At 49.4% G+C, this 25,766-nt stretch overlaps 1 protein-coding gene across 6 annotated transcripts in view; it reads right to left on the bottom strand.

Annotated features, from left to right (window-relative positions):
* Positions 1 to 25,766, bottom strand: part of PPP1R12B (protein phosphatase 1 regulatory subunit 12B) — a 129,751-nt gene that overhangs the window by 51,574 nt on the left and 52,411 nt on the right. For 2 of the 6 annotated variants that reach the window (XM_071578437.1, XM_071578442.1), the window contains exons 10-15: positions 23,223 to 23,420; positions 21,982 to 22,064; positions 19,969 to 20,094; positions 14,258 to 14,443; positions 13,565 to 13,732; positions 322 to 412 (exon numbers count right to left, since the gene is read on the bottom strand). In XM_071578437.1, coding sequence (XP_071434538.1) covers positions 322 to 412; positions 13,565 to 13,732; positions 14,258 to 14,443; positions 19,969 to 20,094; positions 21,982 to 22,064; positions 23,223 to 23,420 — 852 coding nt within the window. The remainder of the gene's footprint in view (positions 1 to 321; positions 413 to 13,564; positions 13,733 to 14,257; positions 14,444 to 19,968; positions 20,095 to 21,981; positions 22,065 to 23,222; positions 23,421 to 25,766) is intronic. The other 4 variants (XM_071578439.1, XM_071578443.1, XM_071578438.1 and 1 more) reach the window with 3 other exon arrangements.

The following is a 25,766-nucleotide window of genomic DNA, read 5'->3' as shown; positions in this document are numbered from 1 at the left end:
GGGTTTTGTGTTAACTGTCTGCAGGAACCTTGGCTAGAACCTTGCCAAAACACTGTGAGTGCAGACAAGTTCCTTGTCCTAAGAAATAATGGAAGAGCAGAAGAAAATTCTGCCTCTTTACAGAATCCCAGAAAGGTTTGGGTTGAAAGGGACCTCAAAGCCCCATGGGCAGGGACACCTTCCACCAGTCCAGGCTGCTCCAAGCCCTGTCCAACCTGGCCTTGGACATTTCCAGAGATGGGGCAGCCACAGCTTCTCTGGGGAACCAATCCATCAGCTCTCCTCATCCTCCACATGCCTGAGAGCATTTCCATTCCCTACCTGGGTGGACCTGCGGGTCTGCCGCGCCTGCCGGGACCGTGCCTTCCTCAGCGACTCCGCCTCCTCATCCCTCACCGGAGTCAGATACGACCTGCAAACAACAAAACAAGGGGCAGAAGAGGTTAAAGAAAAAGCTTTGCCGTCCCTGCAGACTCCTGAGCTGTCATTCTTTCCTATGTACAAGAACAATTTTAGCTCCATCTATGACTGCTGCTGCTGCTGCTTTGGGACCTGCCCCATGAGCACGAGACACTCACAGCACCTTCTCCCCAGAGCCACTAAATAAACCCTTTGCAGTGCTGGACATGCTCTGTTAAAAAGGTGCACCTATTTAGTACAGAATTTGCTCCATTCCATGTCATTGCAACATTACAGAAAACAACCCCCTCACAAACCCCCTCTCATTCAGATAAAAGATCTCAGGACAGAAATCCTGCACTGGCACATTCCTCAGACCCTCCTTCCTGTCATTATAGTCATGATCATATTCCTGCAATCTGCTGCCTTCATCAATATGAAGCTCATCACGCCAGGAACTGGCTGAACTGCAGGCACATACCTTGGAAAAAGGCATGGAATTAAAGAAATGACCTTCACACTCTGTGTAAACTGAGCTCCTTAACACTGAAAGCCCCACAGTTAAAAACACAGAGCTGAGCACCACTGGGTTTCATCAAAACTGGGAGGATTCAAGAGAATTATTCACATGAAAATACACAAACTGCACCCTCTGCCCTGGCACTCCCTGGGAGGAACTGGTGAGGAATTGGGCAGCTCTCCTGCAGTCAGGGAGAGCACAGCAGTGATTTCCATAATGGAGGAGAGGCTTCAGTCTTAGGAGCATTTAATTAAATTGGACTCCTCAGACTGGTTAATAGCAAATGATTATTCACACTGCCCCACCAGACAGGGCTGAGGGTGCTGGAATGTTCTGTGCAGCTCTATCACTGCCAGAGGTTAAGAGTGTACCAGAGACCTGGATGTGTTCAAAGGGCAATGAGCCAAGAGAGGGATGAAGGTCTATCACAGAATATGCTTATTTTGTCCTTGGACTCTTTTCCTGGTTCTCCACTAAGACCACTTTCCCAGAAGAGATAATGGGTTGAAGAGGATCTGCATGTGATCCAGTATGTTAAGACATTTATTGCAAAGTTCACTAAGCTGCTGCAGTGTCACAAAACCACAGAGAATCAGGAAATTTGGATCAGTCTAAGATCATCTGCCACAGTGGGTTTTATTCACCCACAGGACCTGCATCCAGCTCTGGTTCTGTGCAGCAAATGCAGCCAGACCTTTGACCTTCATGGGGGTTTCCTCAGCTTTTGGGAGGTACATCCATGGGAGCCACTCCTTGTAGTGTTGTGGGGCACATGGAAGAGTCTTCTCACCTGAAACTGGTGGAAGGATTGACCTGATAAATCATACCCTGAACATCCTTGATCTCCAGAGGCCAAGAAGAGCACAAAGGATCAATGGTCTGTGCTGGTGACCAGTGACAGCACCCAGGGAATGGTTGGAGTTGTGCCAGGGCAGGGTGAGGAAAAGGCTCTTCCCCCAGAGGGTGGTGGGCACTGACCAGGCTCCCCAGAGCAGTGGGCACAGCCCCGAGGCTGCCAGAGCTCCAGGAGGGTTTGGACAACACCTACAGGGACAGGGTGGGATTGCTGGGTGTCTGTGCAGCGTCAGGAGTTGGACTCAATGATCCTCCCTTCCAGCTCAGGAGATTCCATGAGCCATGACCCCTGCCCTGCCTGCAGCAGAGATGTCCCTGGCCAAGCTCTCAGGGCTGCACTCCCAGGCTGAGATTTATCACCTTCAGAGGAGCCTCCAGCACAGCCCGTGTGGATGCACTGCAGAGTTGCTCATTCCTTCCCACTGATTATCCAGACAGACACACGAGCTGTGATGGATATGCCAACACTGGAAGCACCTACACTTCAGAGAGATGATTGCCTCCCAAGAATCTGCTGTTTCATGAACAAAAAAAGCTGCTGTTTGATGAATGAAAGCTGTGCAACTCCTAATTTGGCAGAGCAGGAGCTCTCCCGCTCTCCCTGCTGCAGTGTGTGCACTGCCCAGGTAATGGCACATTAAGGCAACAATGAGGATTTTCTGCAGCTTTTGACACAAGCAGAATCACTGATGTTTGCCCAGCAGCCAGAAGCAATAAGCCACCTACAGGAAGGCATTTGCAAAATATACTGCAAATGAAGTTCAGGGCAGTAGTAAAAAGAAAAAACAAAAAACCTTGAAACATATAAACCCAGTAAATTTGTAGCTCAGTAAGGTGCAAGGTGGGCAGTTCACTGCAACAGCTTTGAATCCGTGGAATTTAAATCAAAGGAATTTACTCAGCAAGGAGGACACAGGAATGTAGGAGCTCCAGGTATGTAGGAGCTGTGTGCACACGTGGGAATAAGAAGAGGAAGGTGAGCTCTGCCTTCTCCCAAGGAGGAGTTTGGCTCTCCACAGGCAGGTCTACAGCAGGCACAGTGTGCTCAGACCTGTGAGCAACACCAGGCCACGCTCCAGCAGCTGCAGCCCCTCTGCACACAAAAGGGAACAAACTGAGCTCCTGCCACCGATGTGGGAGAGGACAAAACAGCTTTTTAAAGGAGTTTCAGAAAACTTGGGCAAACCAGGGGGGAGCAGGTCAGCCCCTGGCACAAGGAGGGCTCTGTGGAAGGGCAGTTTGCAGGAGGCTCCAGGATTTCCCTTGGTTCAGTGTCCAGCCACAGCTTTGCTGTGGTTAGTGCAAGAGAAAACTCATTTTAGGTCTGTTACCCCACCATCCTCCCAGGCTTTTTCCCTCTGCTCTCCCAGAATTTATATAAAAACACCAATATGTTGCAGCATCATTAGCAGTTCTGGGAGTCCAACGTGTAACAGGGATGGGAAGACTCAGCCAGTCAGACTGTAATGGGCCCACAGCCCTTATTGATCCTCAGCTTTTGGGTTCCTTCCATTTACACAATTCAGCTCTTCCTGGAGCTCTCCCAAAACCATTTATAGCATGAGATAACTGAATTTTCTGAGGCAAGTCAGCAGAGCCACAGCACAGTGACAGAGCTGGTTTCTCTCAGGGAGCAGCTCCAGCCTGTCCAGGTGCTGAGGGTGCCAGTGGGAGCCTCAAACACCCCCAGCCCATCCCTGCTGGGTGCTGAAAGTGCCAGTAGGAGCCTCAAACACCCTCAGCCCATCCCTGCTGGGTGCTGAAGGTGCCAGAGGGAGCCTCAAACACCCCCAGCCCATCCCTACTGGGTGCTGAAGGTGCCAGTGGGAGCCTCAAACACCCCCAGTTTGTCCCTGCTCGGTGCTGAAGGTGCCAGTGGGAGCCTCAAACACCCCCAGCCCATCCCTGCTGGGTGCTGAAGGTGCCAGTGGGAGCCTCAAACACCCCCAGTTTGTCCCTGCTGGGTGTTGAAGGTGCCAGTAGGAGCCTCAAACACCCCCAGCCCTTCCCTCCTGGGTGCTGAGGGTACCAGTGGGAGCCTCAAACACCCCCAGTTTGTCCCTGCTGGGTGTTGAAGGTGCCAGTAGGAGCCTCAAACACCCCCAGCCCATCCCTGCTGGGTGCTGAGGGTACCAGTGGGAACCTCAAACACCCCCAGCCCATCCCTGCTGGGTGCTGAAGGTGCCAGTGGGAGCCTCAAACACCCCCAGCCCATCCCTGCTGGGTGCTGAGGGTGCCAGTGGGAGCCTCAAACACCCCCAGTTTGTCCCTGCTGGGTGTTGAAGGTGCCAGTAGGAGCCTCAAACACCCCCAGCCCTTCCCTCCTGGGTGCTGAGGGTACCAGTGGGAGCCTCAAACACCCCCAGCCCGTCCCTGCTGCCAATGCAACCTCAGGAAGGGTCTGCTCAGGACTCTGTGTGTGTTGTTTTCTTCTTGGGGGGGGAAGGGAGGGAAGTGCCAGATTTTACAATTTTACAACACGCTGCTTTGCTTACAAAGTGAATTTTGAGACCTGAGTGTGCTTAATAAGCTGGAAAAAAGAGAGAGAACAAACGCACTGGAAGGAGATGGGGAGGGAGAGGCAGCTCCGAGCTGGGCTGAGCTGGATGGCACAGGCAGAACAACACGTTGCTCTCCAAAGCAGAACCACTGCAGAGCTCAGCAGCCTGCAGGGCACAGGCACCAAATGGGGCTGTGGCAGCCTGGAAACGATCCACACAGTTTTTAATTACGTTTTCAAGGAACACACTGCCTGCTCAAGTGCAGTGCCTGTGTCATCCTATTGAGCCAAGCAAATATCCCAAGATCCAAGCAGACCATCAAAGGGATGGCCCCGTGCATTGTGTCTCCCTACAAGCTCTCTCTGAGAAATACATGAAATAAGAGCAGCCATCACGTCAAGCTAAAGGCACGCACAAAGCACAACAGATTTTTAGCAGAGTTTTGGCTGCAAGTTCAAGGAGCAGATTAGAAATTGTTTGAGATGTGTATGTGAGAGTCAGCAAAACCACTGCAGAGGTTTCCAGCTCCCACAGACAGAGACAAGTGTGTTGGGCTGCTGTGAGAGCTACAGGCTCTTGGTTTGTGTATGAGCCAGGAAAAAACCTGGTAACTGAGAGATGAACGTGGCTCCCACTTAATTCTGCCTATTGTCAAGGAAACACCTATTTTTCTCTGCCAATTCTTTCAATCAGGACAATGTAACACAAAGGTGGATCCCAACTACTCATCAGCATCTCAAGGCAAAAGGAGCTGCAATAAAATACTGATAGAAGGGGAGATCCAAACCAGGGCAATAGAAAGGCTGGATATACAGGCTGGTAAGCCAGAACAAGAGCAAATCTGTCTGTTAGAGAACCTCAGCCAGAGGAAAAGAAAAGAACATTCTGCAGAGAGAAACTGTTCTCAAGTGAAGGGTGAATGATGCAGAAAAAGAAGTTACAATCCCATGTTAATTGGTGCACAGGTAACAAGAACAAAAGATGAATTTCTCTTAGAAACACACGAACTTCTGATAATCCTTTTACAATTCTGGTCTCCTTTCCTGCCATCCTGAACTCCTTCAGGCACTCAGAGACTGAACTGCTTGTGGCAAAGACCATTCCCCACCATGGAGCACTTTGGCAGAACATCACCCAGTCCCAGAGGGACCAGTGAGAATGTGCAGAACTTGGAGTTTTACATCAACCATGTGCCAGAGAAACTGTGGCTGCCCCATCCCTGAAGTGCCCAATGCCAGGCTGGACAGGGCTTGGAGCAACCTGGGATAGTGGAAGGTGTCCCTGCCCATGGCAGGGGGTGAAAGTCAATTGACTTTCAGGGTCTTTTAACCCAAATTATCCTGGCATTCTATGAAAACTTGGACTACACTCACTGGACTAGAAACAACAGTGAGTTTTCTTCTAAGCCAGGACAGACTTTTGGTTCTTCCAGATCTGGGTAAGACAGTTAAGGAGGGGCCAGGCACAGGTTTGGCTTTCTGTGCACAAGGAGGTGCATTCAGCATCTGAAAACTCATGCAGATATTTTATGTTCTTAAGAATTATGTTCAATTTTATGTTCTTAAGAAGGATACAATACACAATACACTATTCCAAACACTGCAGTGATTTAAGAAGTCCTTGTCACACATACATCAACCTCATACATACACCTCTATATATGTTTAGATATATATAACCTCGTGCATACTCTGAAAAAAGGAAGATAAGAAAAAAAAAAGCTCAGCAAAAGCCTCAAGTACAGATATTGTTCCTGTGGAAACAATTGGAAAAGTACAGCATCCAGCAATGCATTCCTACAGACTGGACAGCTGCCATCAGCAAATAACTATCTGTAAGCTGGGGGAGGGAGGAGAAGCAAGTGCAAGTTTTGCAGGCAACAATGCTGAGAGCACTTCCCAAAACACAGTTCCTTAAGTCAGATAATCAACTCTGTCCCCAAGTCAGTCATTGGCAACTACGTGGAAACAGCCAGAGAAAGAAACTTTCTTCTCTCTGATCCAAGCAACAGGTTTCAGTTCTTCCCTGAATTTACCCCTGTGCTCACACATTCTGCCCATCAGCCCACTGGAAATGGTCATTAGAGAAACTGCCAGAAGCTGCTGTGCTCTGGGAGACCCTTCAAGAGGCAGCAGAGAAGGAGGACATGTCAGACTCTGTGTGTGTTGGAGCTGGGAATGAGGGGGGAGGCAGCCAAGTTATGCCAAGTTATTTAATAAGCTGAGGACAGAGGGATCACTGGATCATGCTCCTAAAGCCTTTCACAGCTGGCCCAGAAAGGCTCAGCTGAGCATTCCCCATTTTCAGGCCCCTGTTGTTGGGAGTTGTGGTTGGATGTGGATGTGAATTCTCAGCCCATGCAAGTGTTTCAGTGTCTGAATTTCAGCCCTGTGCTTGGCAGGATGATTAGCAGGCTCACCAGCAGCAGGTTATGATGAGCAGGTTCACCAGCAGCAGATTAAACTGTTCATTTGCCACAGCTTTGCTTTGCTCAACATGCTCAGGGGCTGATCCCAGAGATTAAGACACTTGTGATCTTTGTCACTTGTTAATCAAAATAATGAGCCTCCTTTATCCCCACAGAACTCCTGATTCCATGATGTGACAATGGGGTGAGGTTACACAAGTGGCAGCTGATGCTCCAGGAGCACTTCCCATCAATCATGGGGTTCTGGATATGATTTTGCCTGTCCTTTCCCATGTCCCATCCCTGGAAGTCTTCAAGGTCAGGCTGGATAAACTTGGAGCCACTTGGAAGGTGTCCCTGCCCATGGTGGGGGTGGAATGAGATGGGCTTTAGAGTTCCTTCCAACCCAGACCATTTCCTGGTTCCAGCCAGCTCTGCTGTGCTGTGCAGACAGCAGGGATGCTCCTCCTGTGCCGTGTCCCCACGGCAGCTCCTCCTGCCCCTTGGCAGCTCCAGCACAAGGGGAGGATGTTCCCATTGCAGATCCAGGGGGAACACAGCCCTGCACTGCCTCTGCCACTGGAATAAAATACAGCATTGGTACCTCCTGAGAGCTCACAAAGTTTGGGTAGTGAACATATAGATCAGAAGCTTTTAATGATTGATGTAATCCCTTCAACACTAATTAGTGTCACCCAACATCGTGGTGAAGAGGCAACAACATCACAGTGATCACATTCCCTTAAACTGCCTCCATGTGAACACAGACCTTTAAAGTTCTGCCAGAAGAAGAGAAAATGTACTTGTTAAAAAAAACCCAACAACAATCCAGGGTTTTTTTTCACAAGAGGAAAGCCAAGAGTGCTGCAAAGCCAAAGCAGAGGCAAAACCCTTCCCCACAAAGTGTCCCCACTGAATGGATCAGCTGGGACCACCACAAGTGCAAAGCTTTCCAGGCTGGAATATTTTGGAATGGTTTGTGTTCAGCACAGGCCATCAGGTGTCAATGCAGAGCACTGAGTGGGTTGTCACTGCCTGCAGTCCTCAGGGGCTGGAGGTTTGCATCAAAAATCTGCTGCATGAACCAGAGCAGGGTGGAACTCCTCCTCCTGCCACTGAGAGAAGGAATGAAGGCAAAGATACAACTGTCCTGCCTCTGTCAGCATCACTCTCATTCTCAAGTGAGCTAACACAACCTGGCATTTTAAACAACCTCAAGCAGACCTGTTCAGCTTTCCCAAAAGCTGATTTACACAGTCTAGAACAGGAAATTTTCCAGGGCAGAAAATCCCCTCAGGGGGAAAAAAAATTAACTTGGCAAAAATCAGAGTATTTGCGAAATTGTCTTTTGCAACTAGGAAATAAATAGACTCAAAACTTGATGGTGATAAGGAAGGTTCAGCCCCTGAACTAGATAAGCATGGCCAGAGCATCCCAGCAGCCTTCCACTGCCACCTCGTGGGAGCAGCTTCCCAAGGAGACGCCTGAGCAGCTCCAAGGAACAGGATCATGGATCAACCCCAGCTGAATTACAGAAAATAACACTGAGTATTAATAATTTATCAGAGATTTCCATTTCCCACTGAGATCAGAATGCAATTTCTTAGCACTTGGCTTCGGTTCCATTTCCAGTGTCCACTGTTCCCAGGGACAGAAGATTAATTAAGTTTGCACAAAAACTTTCCCAACAGAAATCCCAGGGAGCCAATTTGGCTTCCTTGGCTCCTCCACCTGTCACAGCCACAGGTCGGTGCTGTGGAGCAAAGACTTTAACAGAGTAGCTGAGTTAGTGCTGAATTAGCTCCCAGCTGGACCCACACACAGGAGCTCCACAAAGATTCTGGGTACATTCTTTGCTTTAATGGCCATTTTGGACACAGAGAAGTACCTGAACACGGCCAAGTTAGTAAAGCCCAGCCCCTGAACATCCAGGTGGTGGCACCTGGGTGGCACCAGAGCCAGAACATGCTGTTCCCCCAGAGGGAAATGCATGCAGCAGGGAGGGCAGTGGTTCCCATTAGTAAGCCAAGAGCAACTGCACACAAATTCATCATGGACAGGGCTGGGGAAAGGCACTTTTACCTTCTGCTTGCTCCATGCTGCCCAGCTGCAGTTCTTTTACAAGGCTTAGCTCAAGTGGTCCCTGCTTCCTTTCCTTGACCATTCCTGAAGGATCCTGCATATATCCCTGCTTTTGTTGGCAGGCCAACCTACAGCCTGGGCTCCTCCACCCAAAGCAAATGCCAAAATACCCTCCCCCTGAGCACTGGGGGATGGAGCCTGAGCAGCTGAGCAGCAGCACAACACCTGCTCCCCACCCCTGCAGGAAACAGCTCAGCCACACTGACCCCTGGCCCACACCTCGACCTTCATCCAAATAAAAGTGCAGCCTGATTTCTGATCCAGCAGGAGCAATCTCGCCTCTTCCCAACATGGACAATCCCATGGGCAGCAGAATTCCTGCCCTCCCACGTCATCTGCACCAACAGCCTTTTAGAAAGAGGGACAACTTTATCTGAAAGTGATTCAGTGCAGAGGCAGTGGCAGAGAAATGCTGTCACAGCAGGTGCCAGTGATTGTTCAGTTCTTCATGAGAGAAACCTCAACTTCTTGCCCACTGGGTGGTGTGGACAGGAATCTGTCCCTTGCCCTGCAGCAGCTCCTTGCACAAATATCCCCACTGCTCTGCTTCTCCAGGGACCCTTCCCAGGAGATTAAGACCACTCAGCTTCAGATCAGTCAGTGATAAGGAGTACAGAGTGGCATCAAGTGGAAAATGCTCACAGCTTTTTCCACCAGTCCCTCTCAAGTGACATTTGAATACCCCTTGAATGCAAATCTCATAGTTTAAGTTTCACAGAGGGTTTTGTTTTATTTTATTTGTAAGGGTTAATGACATATCAGACATCTGTGCTCATCCCAGAGGAGACACACTCTGACCCTGGAGAGGACAAGAATCACAAGGTAAAAGAACTTGCCAAAAATTGTTCATCTAACAGTAGCAGTGGAAGAGCATTCAGTTATTAATATATTATTAATTATGTGCTACTACAATTAGCAGCTGGATCCTTCCAATGAAGAATGAAAAATAAATTCCTTTGGGGAATGAAGCAGGAAATGGAAATGTTTGCCTGGTACATCAGTGAACTTCTTCAGCTGAAAAAACCTTTCAGGGGTAACTTTAGAGGGCAGGTGGGCACAGACTCAGCAGAGCTGCCAGCCCCAAAGCTGCCCAGAAAACAAGCCCACCTCACTCCTGCTCTGGATTATCATGGAAAGCTTTGGGTTGGAAGGAACCTCAAAGCTCATCCAGTGGCAGCTTCATAGACCAGGTTGCTCCAAGCTCTGTCCAACTTGGCCTTGGACACCTCCAGAGATGGGGTTACATGAGAAACTGGTCAGAATACATTAAAAATAAGGAAGAGACAGATGAGTTTCCTGCCTGATGGCAAGTGCTGGAATCACCTTGCTGGGACCTTCCTGAGGAATGGGAAGAACACCCCAAATTGCAGAATTCAGTTGCATAAACACAGTGGGGCTGGGGGGAAAAACTGAGGAAGGTCAAATCAAAATCCTAATTCTTACCAAACCAGGAGAGATTTCAAATTCAAGAGTCCTTTTAATTTGGTCACTGAGAGCAGAGATTTGCCTTTCAGAAGTTCTCAGGCAAAGTGTGTCTCACCCCAGTGCCAGATGTGGCTTTAGGTTCACCTTTCCAGCTGTTTTGGGAACCAAAGCTCCCACAGAGTATGAAAAGCTTCAGCCAGATCCCCCAGAATTTCCTTTCAGCACAGACACCTCATGGCACACGTGAAGTTCAGCATGGCAGGGTCCCCTGCAGGACCTTTCCATGCCCAGGACACACAGCCCTGAGCAGCCCAGACCTGTGACACCAGGAATACTCCTGGGGGGGCAGGACCCCCTGGGAAAGCCCTGACCAGAGTCCTGCACTGAGCCTGCATGGACAAGGGCCCAGCTGGACTTTGGGAAGGAGCTTCTGGTGGCACTAGAGGCCGCTGTCACCCTGGATGAAGGAGGATAATCCAGCACTGGGCTCCAACCAACAGAACCCTCCATTCCCCACCACCTGCTCACAGCCAGTGGAAACCAGAAATCACAACATCCCCGTGGCTGAAACCCACCCTCAGCAGAGCCAGGGCTGTTGGAGTTCAGCTGCACAAACACATCTGCAATGGGAGACAATCTGTCTGTGGCAGGGGATGATCCAAACTGCAAATTCCCAGGAAAACCCAAAGAGCAACTGCCTGGCACAAACCCTGCCTGTGGGAGATGGCACATTTCCAGGCTCCCAGTACCACCAGAGTGCAGTGTGCCAGGAGTCTGCACATGGATCCATGGAATACATGGAATACAAAGGGCTCTGCCCAGGACATGTGGCAGCACTGAGCTACAACAGTCCAGCCAGGCACCCACATGGCACCTCCATCTGATCCCTGTCCTGCTGCCCCTCTGCTGTTTGGTTCCTTCCCCTTTGTAATTTCCACTATTTTTCAGCTACTGGAGCATTTCCTGCCCAATTCAGCTGGAAAGCAAGGGGCAGGTGAACCACCATGGCTCAGATGCTACAGTGGGACAGGGTGAGGCTTCTTGGCCACCACAGGATACAAACCAGCACCCCAGAGCCCTCCACCAGTCGTTCCTCCCCAGCCTTGAGCAGCTTCTTCTGCTTTAACCTTTTGGCTTCACACAGATAATTTTAAGGCCACACGTTTGGAGACATCCCTGTGATCTAATATTAGATGATGAGCTTGTTTATGTTTTTGTTGCTAAGAGCAAGCTGGAGCTTTGGAAACACGAAAGGAGCCCAAACACTCCTGCAACAGCTGCCACTGGGAACTGAAATCCAGACAGCACTGCCCTGACAACTGTTTGCCACTCGCCTTTTATTTGATTTCACTGGAATTGGTCTCCTTCCCAATTAAGCTTCTCCCATTCAGGTGACCTCTTCTGTCTCTCAGTGTTTCCAAGTTCCAACGTGCAGGCACAGCTCCCTGGCACTGTATCCTGCTGTGAGGACCTACATCCATCAGGTTTCCTCCCCCATGAGCACGATGCATCATTGCTGGGCTTTTTTGCTCTCAGTAGTTTCAAAGCATCATTAAAGGTGGGAGGAATTTTCTGGTGTTTTCTCTTCCCATTACCATAATTCACAGGAGATGGTTCTCTAATAAAAATGCAGGAGACAAACAGATCTTCTGTATTATTTATAGAAATAGATTTGGCAATAAATGCCAATGCAGGAATATTAAAGGATGCATTTTTGGGCATCTACAAGTAACTATCCCAGTCTAGTTCCCTGTCTGCAGGCAGTGCCAAAAGTCTGGCAGGGAGTTTGTGTAGCCCACTTCTCTCCAGGGAAAATTCTGCAACTTGATTCAGGGTTTGCCAAAATGGAGAGACTGTTATGAAAGGTCTGAAGTGTGAACTGAAAGCACAATACTCACTCTGTCCTCTTGCACAACCTCACTGGGCACTGGTAGTATCTTTTGGCAGCTCTTCTCGATTCAATTGCAAATGACCCCAAGCGAAATGACCTTCAGCACAGCGACAGGAACACACAGAGGCACTCCCAGAGTTAACCCCAGAGTGCTCACCCCAAAGATACTCTGCTGTAGCTCCTGCAGAGTGGCCCTGCACACAGAGCTGACGAATGTGGCTCCTCCACAATGACTGTCACCCCTCCTAAGCACTCCCTGTGCTAGCTCTGGAATAAAAAAAGCCCCAACAGCATTAAAAGTTTGAGTGTTTTCCAGCAGCACAGCCCTCCTTGCCTGGATGTGCTGCAGCCCACCCTCCGTGGGACACTGAAGCTCAGCCACACCACCTTTACCTTCCTAGGCTGACAATTCTCATTACTGCTCTTCCCATCCCTTGGCCTCAAGGCATTTAAAATGTGTCAGAGCACTATCCCCACTCAGGAAGAGCTGTATTTCAATAAATCAGTACTTCAGTTTGGGAGGATCTGATCACTATACACTCTGCATGAACTGCTTGCTGATTAGAAACACAGTTCATCACTGCATTTTATTTATTACTTTATTGTTTTCATCCATGCCATCAGGAGAGGCAGGTTCTGGAAAAGTTAACCTGCTTGCAGCAAGAAAGATCACTTGATATTCTGTACTTAATGCACAGGATAAAGTTCCTTTGAAAAGAGCTCTGGCTCCCCAGGTTTGCATTTCCCCAGTCTTAAAATAACATCATGTGATAAGAAAGAGACACCACCAGCTATGCCCAGAGTCATTCCCAGTGCTGCCACTCTGGAATGGCCTCAATTGCTCAGGGCAGACTCCCACTCTGGCCTTTCCAGTCAATCACAGCCATGCCTGCTGCTGGAATCCATCTCCTGCTGTGCCACACACCTACACAGCCCAGGAGGGGTTGGTTTCCCCCACTGACTGCAGAGGGATTCTGGGGGTCCTGTGCAGCACAGATGTCTCCATCAGGGCATGAGCAAACCCAGCTGAGCAGAATCAGAGGGACAGTTTTTATCTGAAAGTGTCTCAGTTCAACACTCTTTAGAGGATGGGATTCATTTGGCAGACCCTGCAGTGAATGGCTGCTCTGCTGCCTGTTCCTGAATACCCACAGGCTGGAGGGGCTGAGATTAGGGGCTGAGACTAGTACTGAAGACAAAGGCTGAGAGATGATGAAGAGACAAGTAGAAAATTATGAAACTAATTATGAAACTAAATTTACCCTACGAGCCAGAGACGACTCAGTTCAAAACCCTCAGTCCAAACAGGGGCAGCAGCCTGGGAACTCCATGGGGCACCTAAAAACCAACTCCTACACCCCCACCATCAGCACTGTGTGAGAGCTGCCCACAGAGGGGACCACCAGAGCCCACTGCTCACTGACCTTCTGCGCTCTCTGGCCTCCTCAGCCGAGAGGTCCTTCCCCAGGGCGGTCGCGGTGCCGTTGGCAGCGCCGAGCACAGCCCGGTTTGTGATTACACCTAGAGGGGGAACACAGCTGCCCTCGGGGCTTTTCTCTACAGCAGAATCAGTTTGGTGTCTGAAAGGGGCTCTGAAATAGAGAAGACATATGGAAAGCAAAGCAAGTGAACTCAAGCGCTGATCGAGTCCAGCCTCCTCCAGGGAGCACCAACAGATCATCCTCACTCTGCACTTGAGTGTTTGTGAGAACAGCCACAGTAAAATGAGTTCTACAAAACTTGGAGAAGAGTAAGCAGGAGAAATTAATAGCCTTCACACGCCTGTTTGTAGCAGAAATTATTAGAAAAATGTACCTGGTGAATAACCAGAAGAAAGGAACTCCAAGAGCTTGTACACTGAGTGCCTGAGTGTGGCCTGAGCATGGGCTGTGTCAAGGGGGGAGAGGGACCACTCCAAGGAGCTGCAGTCACACCCTGGCTGTTGTTTGCTGCCTGCCAGGGCATACCCACTGCTGGCACTGCCCAACATCACCACTCCAGCACTGCTTATCCTTCTGGGACTGCTTATCACCTCCAATCCACAATCCACTCCAGAACTCAGACCTTCCAACCCCAACGGTGACCTTGAGCAGTGCTCTCTCCAGGGGAGCTGTTACCTGGTGTGGTGCTGAGCTGATGCAGGAGTGTTCACACCCAGAGATGTGGGGCAGCAAGAGACAGGATGCCACGGGGTGCCCAGGGAGGTAGATGAGCCAAGGGCAGTGGGTGAGGTAGCAAGAGATGGACTGTGGCTGGCTGAAATGGAGGGACTGCTCAGGTCACTACCTCTGCCAAAGGAAGCACTGCAAAACATCACAAAATCACAGCCTTCAGGGCACAGTCAACATTCACCAGCACATCCCCCAGCTGGGCAGGGGGCAGGTGCCAAGGAGATCAGAGGCTGGCAGAGCTGCTGCAGGTTGCCCTCCACGTGGGCCAGGCCAGCAGAGCCAGGCTTAGCTAAGCCCAGCTCAGTTGAGAGAGAGAATAATGGCATGGAGGGGAATCAGGGAAGGGAAAAGCTCTGCTGCAGTGAGAGCAGGGCACACAGAGCACCCTGTGCACTGGGGAAAGGGGGGAACAAGGAGCAAGGATGAGGATGCTCAAAGCAGGGAAGGAGAGAGTGACATGAGCAAGTCTGGCTGTATCACCCCTAAGGATGTCCAGGACTTCCTGTCTTAAGAGCTTGTTTTCAGTGGCTTAAAGCTTTGGCAAAGGATGAGAGTTCAGGCTTTCATTTCCTTTAAGGCATGTTTGGCACAAACTGTATTTCTGCAAAACAGCCAGCACAACTGTCCAAAAACATTCAAGAATGAGCAAGGGAAATACATATTTTGCCAGTTTAAAACAAACCCTGAAAACCAATCTCACTGAAAATCTGTAAGTGTTTAAGTCCTCATACTTTGGAGAGGAGACAGCAGGAAGCAGAAGAGCTTTGATATGAGAATGGACCCTTTTGCTTTTTCAAAGAAAATCCAGTCTAAGTGGGAGAGAAAATCCACCCCAACGGGAGAGAAAATCCACTCTAGAGGGAGAAGCTGCACATCTCTGAGAACAGACTTGATGAAAACCTGGCAAAATCTCCTTCTTGCACACGCCAGAGCCCTGCACACAGGCTGCTCACTGCCTGCACAGAGCAGCAGGATCCAGAGCCCTGCCACACCTTTCCAGCAGCTGGAATGGCTGGTTGCTACTGGTCAGACTGGGCTGTTTGCAGGTTCAAAGCTAGGAAGGCTGGAAAGCTGGTTCACACCTCCTGCATCCTGCCAGCTCCCATGGCAGGGCACAGGGAGGAGAGCAATTGCACCAGGAATAAAAGCTGACCTGGAGGAAAGCAACAGGCTGGGACAGAGCTGCAGGTTGTGGGGAAAGCCAGGGACAATGGACTGAAACTGGAAGTCAGCCCTAGAGTTAAGAGTCAGAGAGAGAAGCCTGAGGCTGAGGTAACACTGGGAAGGGGCAGGACCACAGCCAAGGACAGGGGGGAGGGCCCAGTGCAGTTCACTCAGGGACCCAATTTACAGATCAGTTTTACATGCCAAGGCCCCCAGCCAGCCCAGCACAAGCAGCTGGTCCCAAGGGAGCCAAAGGGGCATCCTGGAAAGCCTCCACAGGGAAGAACCTCCCATTTGAGCTCCTCAGTTGATGGCTGCCTGCCACAGCCAGGTCACACAGGAACAAGCAAGTTATTGTCACCAAGGAGCAACCTCCACTGGACCTCAAACAAAGCCTCCCCTGGAATGCTGGCCCCTGCTTGGAGCACGGGGGAGCAGGAAGTCCTGCTGGAATCAAGTGCTTCCCTTCTTGGCTCTCTGGTCCAGAGGGAAAGGCCAAGCCCTGGAGATGGGCTGGGAGGAGGGAGAGAGCAGGGAGAGAAGCTTGGCTGGGGTGGGTGTGCAGTGCAAGAGGCTGTGGAGTCATAAATGAGTGTTCTGAGGAGATGATGGCAGGGGAACGTGTGTGCCAGGGGAAGGAAGGAGAGCTCAGCAGGGGACAAGGTGGTGGCAACCCTGGGGGCAGCAGGATCGATGTGGCACCACCCTGGGTGAGCCCGAGGCAGAGACATGAGGGTGGCTGCAAGAGAGAGAAGGAACTTGGGCAGGGAGGGCGGATGCAGAAGGGCTATCAAGTTAACCCTGACAAGGATTGTCTTCCAGAAGGGAAAGGTAATGGGTGAGGAGGATGGAAGCAGCAGCAGGAGCCTGGGAGAGCTGAGATGTGGGGGATGAGAGGGGAAGGAGGAGGAGGAATGGAGGGAAGGGGCCTGGCAGTGGGTGGCATTGTGCCAGCTCTGACACTGTGCTGCTCCCAGGGGAGCCATGGCACTGCCAACCCACGGGAATCCACCTCCCAGCCTGGCCCTGGGCATGGGGGGCACTGCACACTGTGAGGAGCACTCCAAGGCATCTCCTCCATTGTTCACATTAGATCTGAACAGAAGCAGAAAATTGCAATAAAAAGGTTAGCCAGGAAATCCTGTTAATTAACAGCTGTGTCCATAGGAATCTGTGAAAGGGAGGATTATGAATTTATGCTGAAGAATTCAACATTAGAAATAAAAAAAGGCACTGACACTGCTTCTTGCTCTCCAACATTATCACCACAACAGAACCACCAGGGAATGAGCAATGAAATGCAAAGCAACATTTCAAGGCAATAAAAAGAAGTACTTCTGAGACCAGCTATGGCATTAAAAACCTTAACTTAAAAACCTTCAAAACCCTTAAAAAGCTTCCACATGTGCTAATAAAAAAGGTTTGCACAAAGCACATGACTGTTTTCTTTAAAAACACACTGCCATGGGGTGTAGCAGAGATCAGACTTAGGATTTGGGTATGGAAGTTGGCCACTGTGGTGTGAGAACAATGGGGAAGTGTAACTCCCTGGCTCCTGAATTCCTGACTGCTGGAAGCAAGGAGAGTGTGGGAGGTGGGAGATTGCTCTGAAGCTTCCCTGCCTTCTGCAGCTTGTCCTTCAAAACAAGTTGCTGTCAGAAACAGGGGCTGGGCAGCAGGGACTGTTGGCCTGACTTGCTGTGATGGGTTTTATGTGAATAGAACCAGTAAGGAGGCCTCTGCATGAATGTGAAATGAAGGAGAAACTGTGTGGATAAAGGATTTCGTTCTGCTGTGTGAGCCCTTCTTGAGAGGCAGGAGGGTGAATTAATCCAACCTCCTATGCCAGTTTTCCTCCAAACACTTGAATATAAAGGCAAAGTGACCTGGAGGTTTGAAGGTACTAAAATAGAGACCAGGGTGCTGTGGATCTTTGGGCTACTGGTGCACCCATAGAGAAAGCAAGACAAGTGCCAGTATCATTAAGGAGACAGCATCAATATCTACTTCAACAAAAGCTGCAAGTTATTTAGTTCCCTGGCATATGAAAAAAAAAAGGCATTTTCCACACCTGAAGATGATTTGCTGCTCTAGTTCACTCTGTATTTGGGGGTCATACAAAGTACTTAAAAGAAATAACTAGGGTTAGATGGGATATTGGGAAGAAATTCCTCCCTGTGAGGGTGGGCAGGCCCTGGCACAGGTTGGGCAGAGAAGCTGTGGCTGCTCCATCCCTGGAAGTGTCCAAGGCCAGGCTGGACAGAGCTTGGAGCAGCCTGGGCTGGTGGGAGGTGTCCCTGCCCATGACAGGGGGTAGAAGGAGATCCCTCCCAACCCAAACCAGCCTGTGGTTTTTATGGAGATTACTCAAATGCTGAGGCAGAGGGGAACTGCAGACATACAGAGTCATCCTCTCAGTGACACCCAAGCATGTCATGTTCCCTTGAATTCTTACTCTCTCAGAATGAGCTTTTATCTTTTGGAGTTGTGTTCAGAGTTTTGAAAATGACAAAAAGCTTATGTTTAAGAGGTAACCTGGTTCCCTTCCTCATCCTGGGGCTGATGCACAAGGCTGGAGAAGTCAGAGGTCCAATATGATTATATTTAATTTCTCTGTGCTCTACTACATATAGGAAACTACATGGGATAAAGGTCAAATTAATCATCATTTTATTGTATGTACATAAAATGCAAAACCACTGATCTCCTCTTCAAAAGCACATCTATTCCTACTTGACAAAGCTCTTCTCTGTAACTGCTTGTAAACCAACACCCTCCTACAAAAGGCCAGAGCTCTGCCTTTGGGACAGGAACTCGGTATTAGTGACACCCTAAACCTTGCCCACTCTCTGCCCAGTTTAACCAAGGCAATCCAGTGCAGCAGTGTGAGGGTATCACTGAATGTGGGGCTGGATTAGCTGGGATAAACAGGCAATGTTTGTGAGATCACAGTGGGCAGCCCGTGGGTGACAGGGCAGGGAGCAGAGAGACCTGCCAGCTGCAAGGGGCAAAGGCTTCCCAAGGGAATCAGCTCTGGGGGGAGACAAGCTCTGGAGGAGGGGCTGTCATCATGTCCCAGGATAGCTGTGAAGTCACTGCAGTGAAGGCTTCTGCTGGAAGGGGCTGCCTCACCTTTTGTGGCAATGCCTCTGTGTGTGCTCAGCAATGGGCCACACACCCCTCGAGCACCACTCACCTCTGCCAGCTCAAGTACTGCAACTCAGTACAGCACCTTTTCCCAAGCATCTCAAGGAACTGTTCCATCTTCAGGCCAATATTATATTCAAGGTCTAGAATTAGGTGATTCAAACCTTGAAGTGTTGCTGTTTTCCTCAGGCAGAGGCCCAATGGCTTTGTGGTGTGATGTGTCTATTACAGGTTGGGTGGATGGTCTCCAGTCTCAGCTGAAACAAAGGTGAGGTGCTGGGACTGCACCTGCAGGAAGGGCTGAGCCTCCTGCTCACAAGTGAGTGAAAATCCAGCACTGCACCTGCAGGAAGGGCTGAGCCTCCTGCTCACAACTGAGGTGAAAACCCAACACTGCACCTGCAGGAAGGGCTGAGCCTCCTGCTCACAACTGAGGTGAAAACCCAACACTGTACCTGCAGGAAGGGCTGAGCCTCCTGCTCACAACTGAGGTGAAAACCCAACACTGCACCTGCAGGAAGGGCTGAGCCTCCTGCTCACAACTGAGGTGAAAACCCAGCACTGCACCTGCATGAAGGGCTGAGCCTCCTGCTCACAACTGAGGTGAAAACCCAGCAGTGCATTATTTGCCTCACCAGAGCAGGGCATTCCTTGAGCTCACTCAGAGAGCCCTTAGCTGGTACCTCGAGGACACTGAGGCTCTGCCTCCCAAAGGGGTACAGGACACTGTAGCCCAGGAGTTCTGCCTGGAACTGCCTTCCTGCCTCTGCCTGGCTCCTTTACCAACAATCAGCCTCTACAGCTTCACACACACTGTGCACAAACTGTTTCCTTAGTGCTGCAAGACACTGGTTGGCAGCATCAGAATCACTCCTAACAAGTGTTGTGTGCCATGCACAGGATCACTGCCACTTTCTGATAGTGATGCCATAAACATAGACTGATATAAAGCAAAATAAGAGATAAGCTACAACTTACCTGCCAATAGCTGTTTGAGCAATGCTTTCAGACTCTGATTACTTTAATCTCTTTTTATGATCAATTTTGATTTTATTCTCTAACCATAACACCAGCATTAAACGTAGAAAACACTCTGCATTTGAATAAAATGACAAAGAGTATTTAAATTTAGTCTGGCAATTTAGAAATCAACAAAAATTATGGCCTTTAAAAACACCACTTAACATGCCAAAAGTCAGAAAATCTCCATTTTTCCTCCCTGCTCTCGGCAGCAGAGGGTCCCAAGGACAGTTGCAGGATGCAGCAGGCAGCAAGCAGGAGGTGTGGGAGGCACTTGAGAGTGGCACTGACCCCCTGGGCACCCACTGAGACAGAACTGGACATACCTTTTCAAGTAGGTGGACACGTAGGTGGTGGGGGCAGTGGGATGGGGAGCCTCGTGCCCCTTGGGCTCGTCCCTCCAGGGCTGGCGCGTGTAGGAGCCGCTCCTCACCAGGGTCACGGCGGATTCCCTGGCAGGACACAGCACAGACATGGCTTAGCAACACCTCCTTCACACTTCCACACCACCATCCTTCCCTTCCACCCACAGGTGCCACAGCTCAGGGCACCTGCTCTGGCCTGAATGATCCTGTTGTTGTCAGATCCCTTTGGAACTGCAGAGGATGGAACGTTTTGAATAAAGAGCAAGATCTACAAATTTAATTTAAATTGCCCATAGAAGTAATTTAACATATTAAATAGTGTAATTTGATGTTCTCTCTGTTGTGATGTATCAAACAACATGGTATAAATGGGCAATTATTGGAACTGCAGGGAAGTTTTTATTCTCTGAGGTATCCAGGAAAGGACAAAAGCAATTCTGCACAGCAAATCCTCTCACCCAATCACTGAAGTTGGAAAAGCCCTCTAAGACCATCCAGTCCACCCATTAACTCAGCACTGCCAGGTCCCTCACAAAACCATGCAGCAGGAAACAACAAACAAAACATTTTCCATATCTAAAACTACTTGACATGTTATCAGCAAATTCCCAGCAGTCCTACTTATCTTGCTTGTCTGAAATCAGGGCACTTCCCCCAGTGCACACTCTGGCAGGGTGTCCTGCTCCCCTCTGGTTCTGGACAGGACCTGGAGCTTGCAATGCAGCATGAATCCATTCCACTGTCAGCTGCCATTATTTTCCATTTCCAATTGCTGTGCCCATATTGACCCTCTCACACACCTGTGGGTTCTGGGAAGTCAAACTCAGCTGGTTTTAAAGGAAAGAATATTGGGAAAATCTGTCCCCCCCAGCAGGGCTGGCTCCATCTGCTCCTCCAGGCCAGTTCTCCTCGGGTCCCATCACCCAGCAAAGGACACTTGTCAGCACTCACTGGATGTGCCACTCAACAGCAGCCTCTGCCAAACTCCCTCAAGCTGATCAGGACACACAAATTGTCTGCCAAACCCTGAATCTCAGGGACTGGCTGAGAGTGAGCAAGAACACAGCAGGGAGGTTCCAGCAAAAGATCACCAAAGAACCTCAAGCTGTGCTGAAGTTCTCTCAGGGTGTCGCCTGCCACAGCTCCTGCCCAACAGTGACAGTTCACAGTCACTTCCCTCCATGTGCCTTTCCTCCTCCATTGGGGAAGTGCTGGAAATGAGGCTAAACTCAAATTTTACTCCTTCTAGCACAAACTTAACCACAGAATGGCCTGTGTTGGAAGGAACCTTAAAGACCAGCTTGTTCCATCCCCCTGCCACGGTTGCTTTAAGCCCTGTCTAATCTAACCCAATTTAAACCTTCTGTCAGTTTGAAGCCATTCCCCCTTGTCCTGTCACTCCAGGCCCTTGTAAATAGTCTCTCTCCCTTCAGATACTGCTACAGAAGCTGTTTGTAGAGATTAGTTCCCCAAATGTATCTGGAGACACTGGATATGTAAATATCCCATTTATACTGTGCTTCTGACCATGGGAAACTGCACACACTGACAGTGAAAACAACCCTGCAACAAAACAGTTCCTGCCATGGCAGAGTTCACAGGCTCAAGTGGCTCCCCAGTGCCAGATGTGTGAGCAAAGGGACTGCAGGTGACTGCTGAGCAAGGGACAAGTGCAGGGACAGGTGCCAGCTACAAAATGAAGCACTTGCATATAAAAGGAAGGAGGATGCATAAATCAAGTTCCCTGGATGGAGCCCACGTCTGTGTGAGCACAGGACCCACCCTCCTGCCCTGCTCACCCAAGTGCAAAGCCCTGAACCAGAACTTTATAGACCACAGCTGGCTCTTGATGTTGTGAGTTTCTGTGTCCTTGGGACTGCTGAGGAAATACCTGGAGCGTGACTACAGAAAAATGATACTCCAGAGGAACCACTGACAGGATGGAAGCTGAGCATTCACTTCAGGCAGTCTCACCTGTTTTCTTTTTCTTCTATATCACTTGTACTGCTCAGTCTTCTGGGGGCTATGGTGGCAAGATAGCTCTTGCTGTCTTTATCCTGGTGAAGGCAAAAGAGGGACTTCAGCTGCACATCTCTTACCCTTCCAGCATGTTCAGTAGCAACTAAATTCATGTTCAAATTTTTTCAACTAAGAAAGCCTCCTCCTGCCTAAGGACAGCTGGTTTAAGGTGTTTGCTTGGGCAACACATATCACAGCAATAAAGTATCAGTTCTGAAAGTGATTTCCTGCTGGTGAATAAAAGCATCTTCTAACTTACAGAATTACTTATAAATCACAGAATCAGAGAATGGCATGGGATGGAAGGGCCCTTTAGAGGTCAGGTAGTCCAACCCCCTGCAATGGGCAGGGAAAGTTTCCACTAGACCAGGTTGCTCCAAGACCTGTCCAATCTGGCCTTGAACATTTCCAGGGATGGGGCATTTACCCATGGGCAGAAAAGTTACAGTTAGTGAATATATGGGGTGGGACTCACAAATACAGCTGGTGGATACAGGAGGAATTCCTGTAGAGGACAGGGAAGGAGAATTCCCACTGCAGGTACGTGCTACTGTCTGGATTTGGTATTTTCTGGTAAAGAATGGGCCATGTCAGAGTGGCAGCCCCTTTCCAGAGGCAGCCCAGCCCAAACTGAGCATGAATTAGGTCATGGGGGCAGCAAATCCCAGTTCTGGAAGAACAACTGATAGGAGAATGTGGGGGATGACCAACTGATAGGAGAATGTGGGGGATGACTGTGTGTGTGTGTGTGTGTGTGTGTGTGTGTGTGTGTGTGTGTGTGTGTATCTCCTGATGTCTGAAGTAATTGATGAGTGCACCTTAAGGACCACAGAGCCACCTGCAGAATGTGAGATATCTTGTAACCAGTAGGATCTTTCCATGTGTGCTTAGTGAGCTACTAACCAACAGTGTGCTAGCATGTTACATACAAGAGTAGATAAAAGTAAAGTTGTAACTAAAGTCCTTTGTCTTCAGTGTAAGCCTTCTGACCAGACTGCAGCCTGAGTTTGTCTCTGCCTCCTCTGACCCCTGCAAATCTATCTTACCCCAACAGAGAAGAATAACATTCAAAGAAAAAGAAACAAAGAATGAAAGAGACCCAAGTTTGTTACAGATACAAACCCCAGCAATAAGTCAAAGGGCAGCCCTGTGAGGTCAAGTGGGATGCACCAGAGCACCCCTGCTGAAAGCCAAACCTTCTCCTTGTTGTCCAGCAGTGCAGATATCCGAGGGCTGGATGAGGAGCGGTAGATGGAGGCTGCCTTGTCCCTCTGTGCCTCCCGAGTGGCAGCGACGTCGCTGAGCGTGTTGTGGCTGCCCGTCTTGCGCAGCCCCAGGCGCCAGGCGGCCGGCGACTCGTCCCGCTGCTCCTCTGCCCTGCCCAGCCAGCTGAACTGCAGAGGGGAAACAGCCACATTGGGAGAGGTGAGAGCACTGCCAGGCACGCTCCAGGGTCTGAAAGGGTGTCAAAAGCCCCAGCTTTTGGGGGGCTACACTTGTAAGGTGCAGTGACTTTGGTTTCTTGCTTTGCTTCAAGGTGAACTCACAGGGATGCAAAGGGCTCATCCCCAAGGCCACACAGTGTCATTGTGCAGCTCTTTGCCCACACAGTGCCCTCCTCCAGCTTTGAGGAAAGAATATAAGGAACAAAGAAGCTTTTTTAGCCCTGTTTAGGAAGGGGGAATTACTCAGTAAAGGCAGAAACTAAACCCAAGTACTCAAGTCTTTTGGGACTGGCTGCAAATAAACCCCTCACACCAATCAAACTCCAGGGAGTTCAGGAGAAACCATTAAGATCATCAGGGAACTGGAGCCAGTGACACACAAAGGGAGACACTGAGGAAACCAGGATGGTTTAGCATGGAAAAGAAAGGATTTAGTTGCTCTGCTACTTGGGAGTGGGTTTACAGAGGACATGGAACCAGACTTGTCCACAGTCTACACTGAAAGGAGAACAGACCAGTTTGAACATGGGAAATGCCAGCTGACATGGGGACCTCCTGGCAGGAGTGATGCTCCACTGGGACAGGGAGTAAGAGAGTGGAGCATCCCTATCCCCAGACACTTTTTAATACTCAGCTGAGCTCAGGTAGGTCAAAGCTACATGACATGGGCTTGAAGTCAGCCCTGCTTCAACAGAAGGTTCTTCTAGTGGAAACTTTTCCATGAGAGGTAACTGCAGGCTCTGTACAGACCACAGAACAGGCCCTTGTGCTTTTTGTTACATGAGGCACTTCTGACCAGCCTACACCATCCTTAAATACACAACTGCTTAAATTTACAAGTTCAGGTACACTTATCAAGTCTTACAAAAACTGCCTATTGCCATTCAAGAATGGAGCCTGAGCACCACAAGAGATACCTGTACAGGGGCTCAACACTGAGCTGCACAGGCAACAAAGCAAACACATTATTAGGAATTATTGGAAAAGTACAGAACACAAAACACACCACCTTTAGGGCTCTGTGTTACTGCAGGGTGTAATCACATCTCTGGTATCATGCACAGCTCAGCATTAGATGAGAAGGGAAGGGAATCAGAGAAAGGCAACAAGAATGAGCAGAGCAAGAGAGGTTTTGTATGAGGAGATTGTCAATATATCAGGAGTCTCCAGGCTGAGATATGACCAAGGCACATGAAACCCTCAGTGGCACATAGAAGAGTAAAAAAGGATCAATTATCCCTTGGTCCTTCCCATAAAGGAATGAGGGGCAGCAAACAACCCCAGTGTGTGGCAGGATAAGGGAACAGGGGCAGGGAGCTCTGCAGGGTTTGCAATTAAGCTGAAGAATCCTCTGCCACTGGACACTAGAGAATCCCAACCAAAAAATGACTCATAAATTCACAGAGGAAAAGTCCAACAGGAGCTAACGAGGACAGAAAATACCCCAGTCTCAGCCAGTCCCTGAAATGCCAACTGCTGGAAGGTGGGAGGGAAATCCTGCAAGATTCTGCCTTCTCTTTTATCTTCTGATGGTCACTGAGGGGCAGGACACTGGACAGACAAGGCTTTTGGTCAAAGCTGATCTAAGGATTATTACACCATATTCTACATGATGTAAACCATCTGACACCATCCAGAATAAATGGAGCTGCTGGGGAGCTCTGTCCTCAGGCTCTGACTCAGGACTGCAAAGTACAAATTCTCCCTGCAGTGTTTAAGTAATGTTTTCAGCTTATGTCATTTCAGTGCAGATGCAAAGAGTTCATTTGGATTCCATCATTTCTAGCACTTCCAGCCTACTGACCTACATAGCTCTGACACTTCAATGTAGTTTTGGTGCTTTCCTCAGGGAAAACTCACATCCACAACACGAGTCTGTAAATTTTGAACACAGGGACAGCATGTCCTAATAATTCCCCAAATGGAGGGCAACACAAGCCTTGTACTTTCTCATCTAAAGCCCAGTCTGTTAAGGAGAGTTACAGAAAAATCAGACAGGTAAGAGAAGGTAAAGTAACTGATCTTAAGAGACTGAGGTCAAATCAATAGCTGCCCTGCACACAGGGCAACTTCCACACCCTAAGGGCCTTATTCTGAGTTAAACAGGTCAAAGGAGTGAAATCAAACCTCTGCAGCTGGGAAAAGGTTAACTGGAGTGCTCCCACCTCCCAGCATCCTTCTACCTCCACCAGTTCCCCTGCTAAGCCAGCCTGAGTGGAGCAATGCCCAGAGGAGCTCTGTTTCATTTGATCTGGACTAGAAGTTACACTTGTGAAAAATAAAAAACTGTGGCTA

Source organism: Pithys albifrons, chromosome 28 (genome assembly GCF_047495875.1).
Source record: "Pithys albifrons albifrons isolate INPA30051 chromosome 28, PitAlb_v1, whole genome shotgun sequence".
NCBI lineage: Eukaryota > Metazoa > Chordata > Aves > Passeriformes > Thamnophilidae > Pithys > Pithys albifrons.
This window is presented reverse-complemented; position numbering and strand designations above follow the sequence as displayed.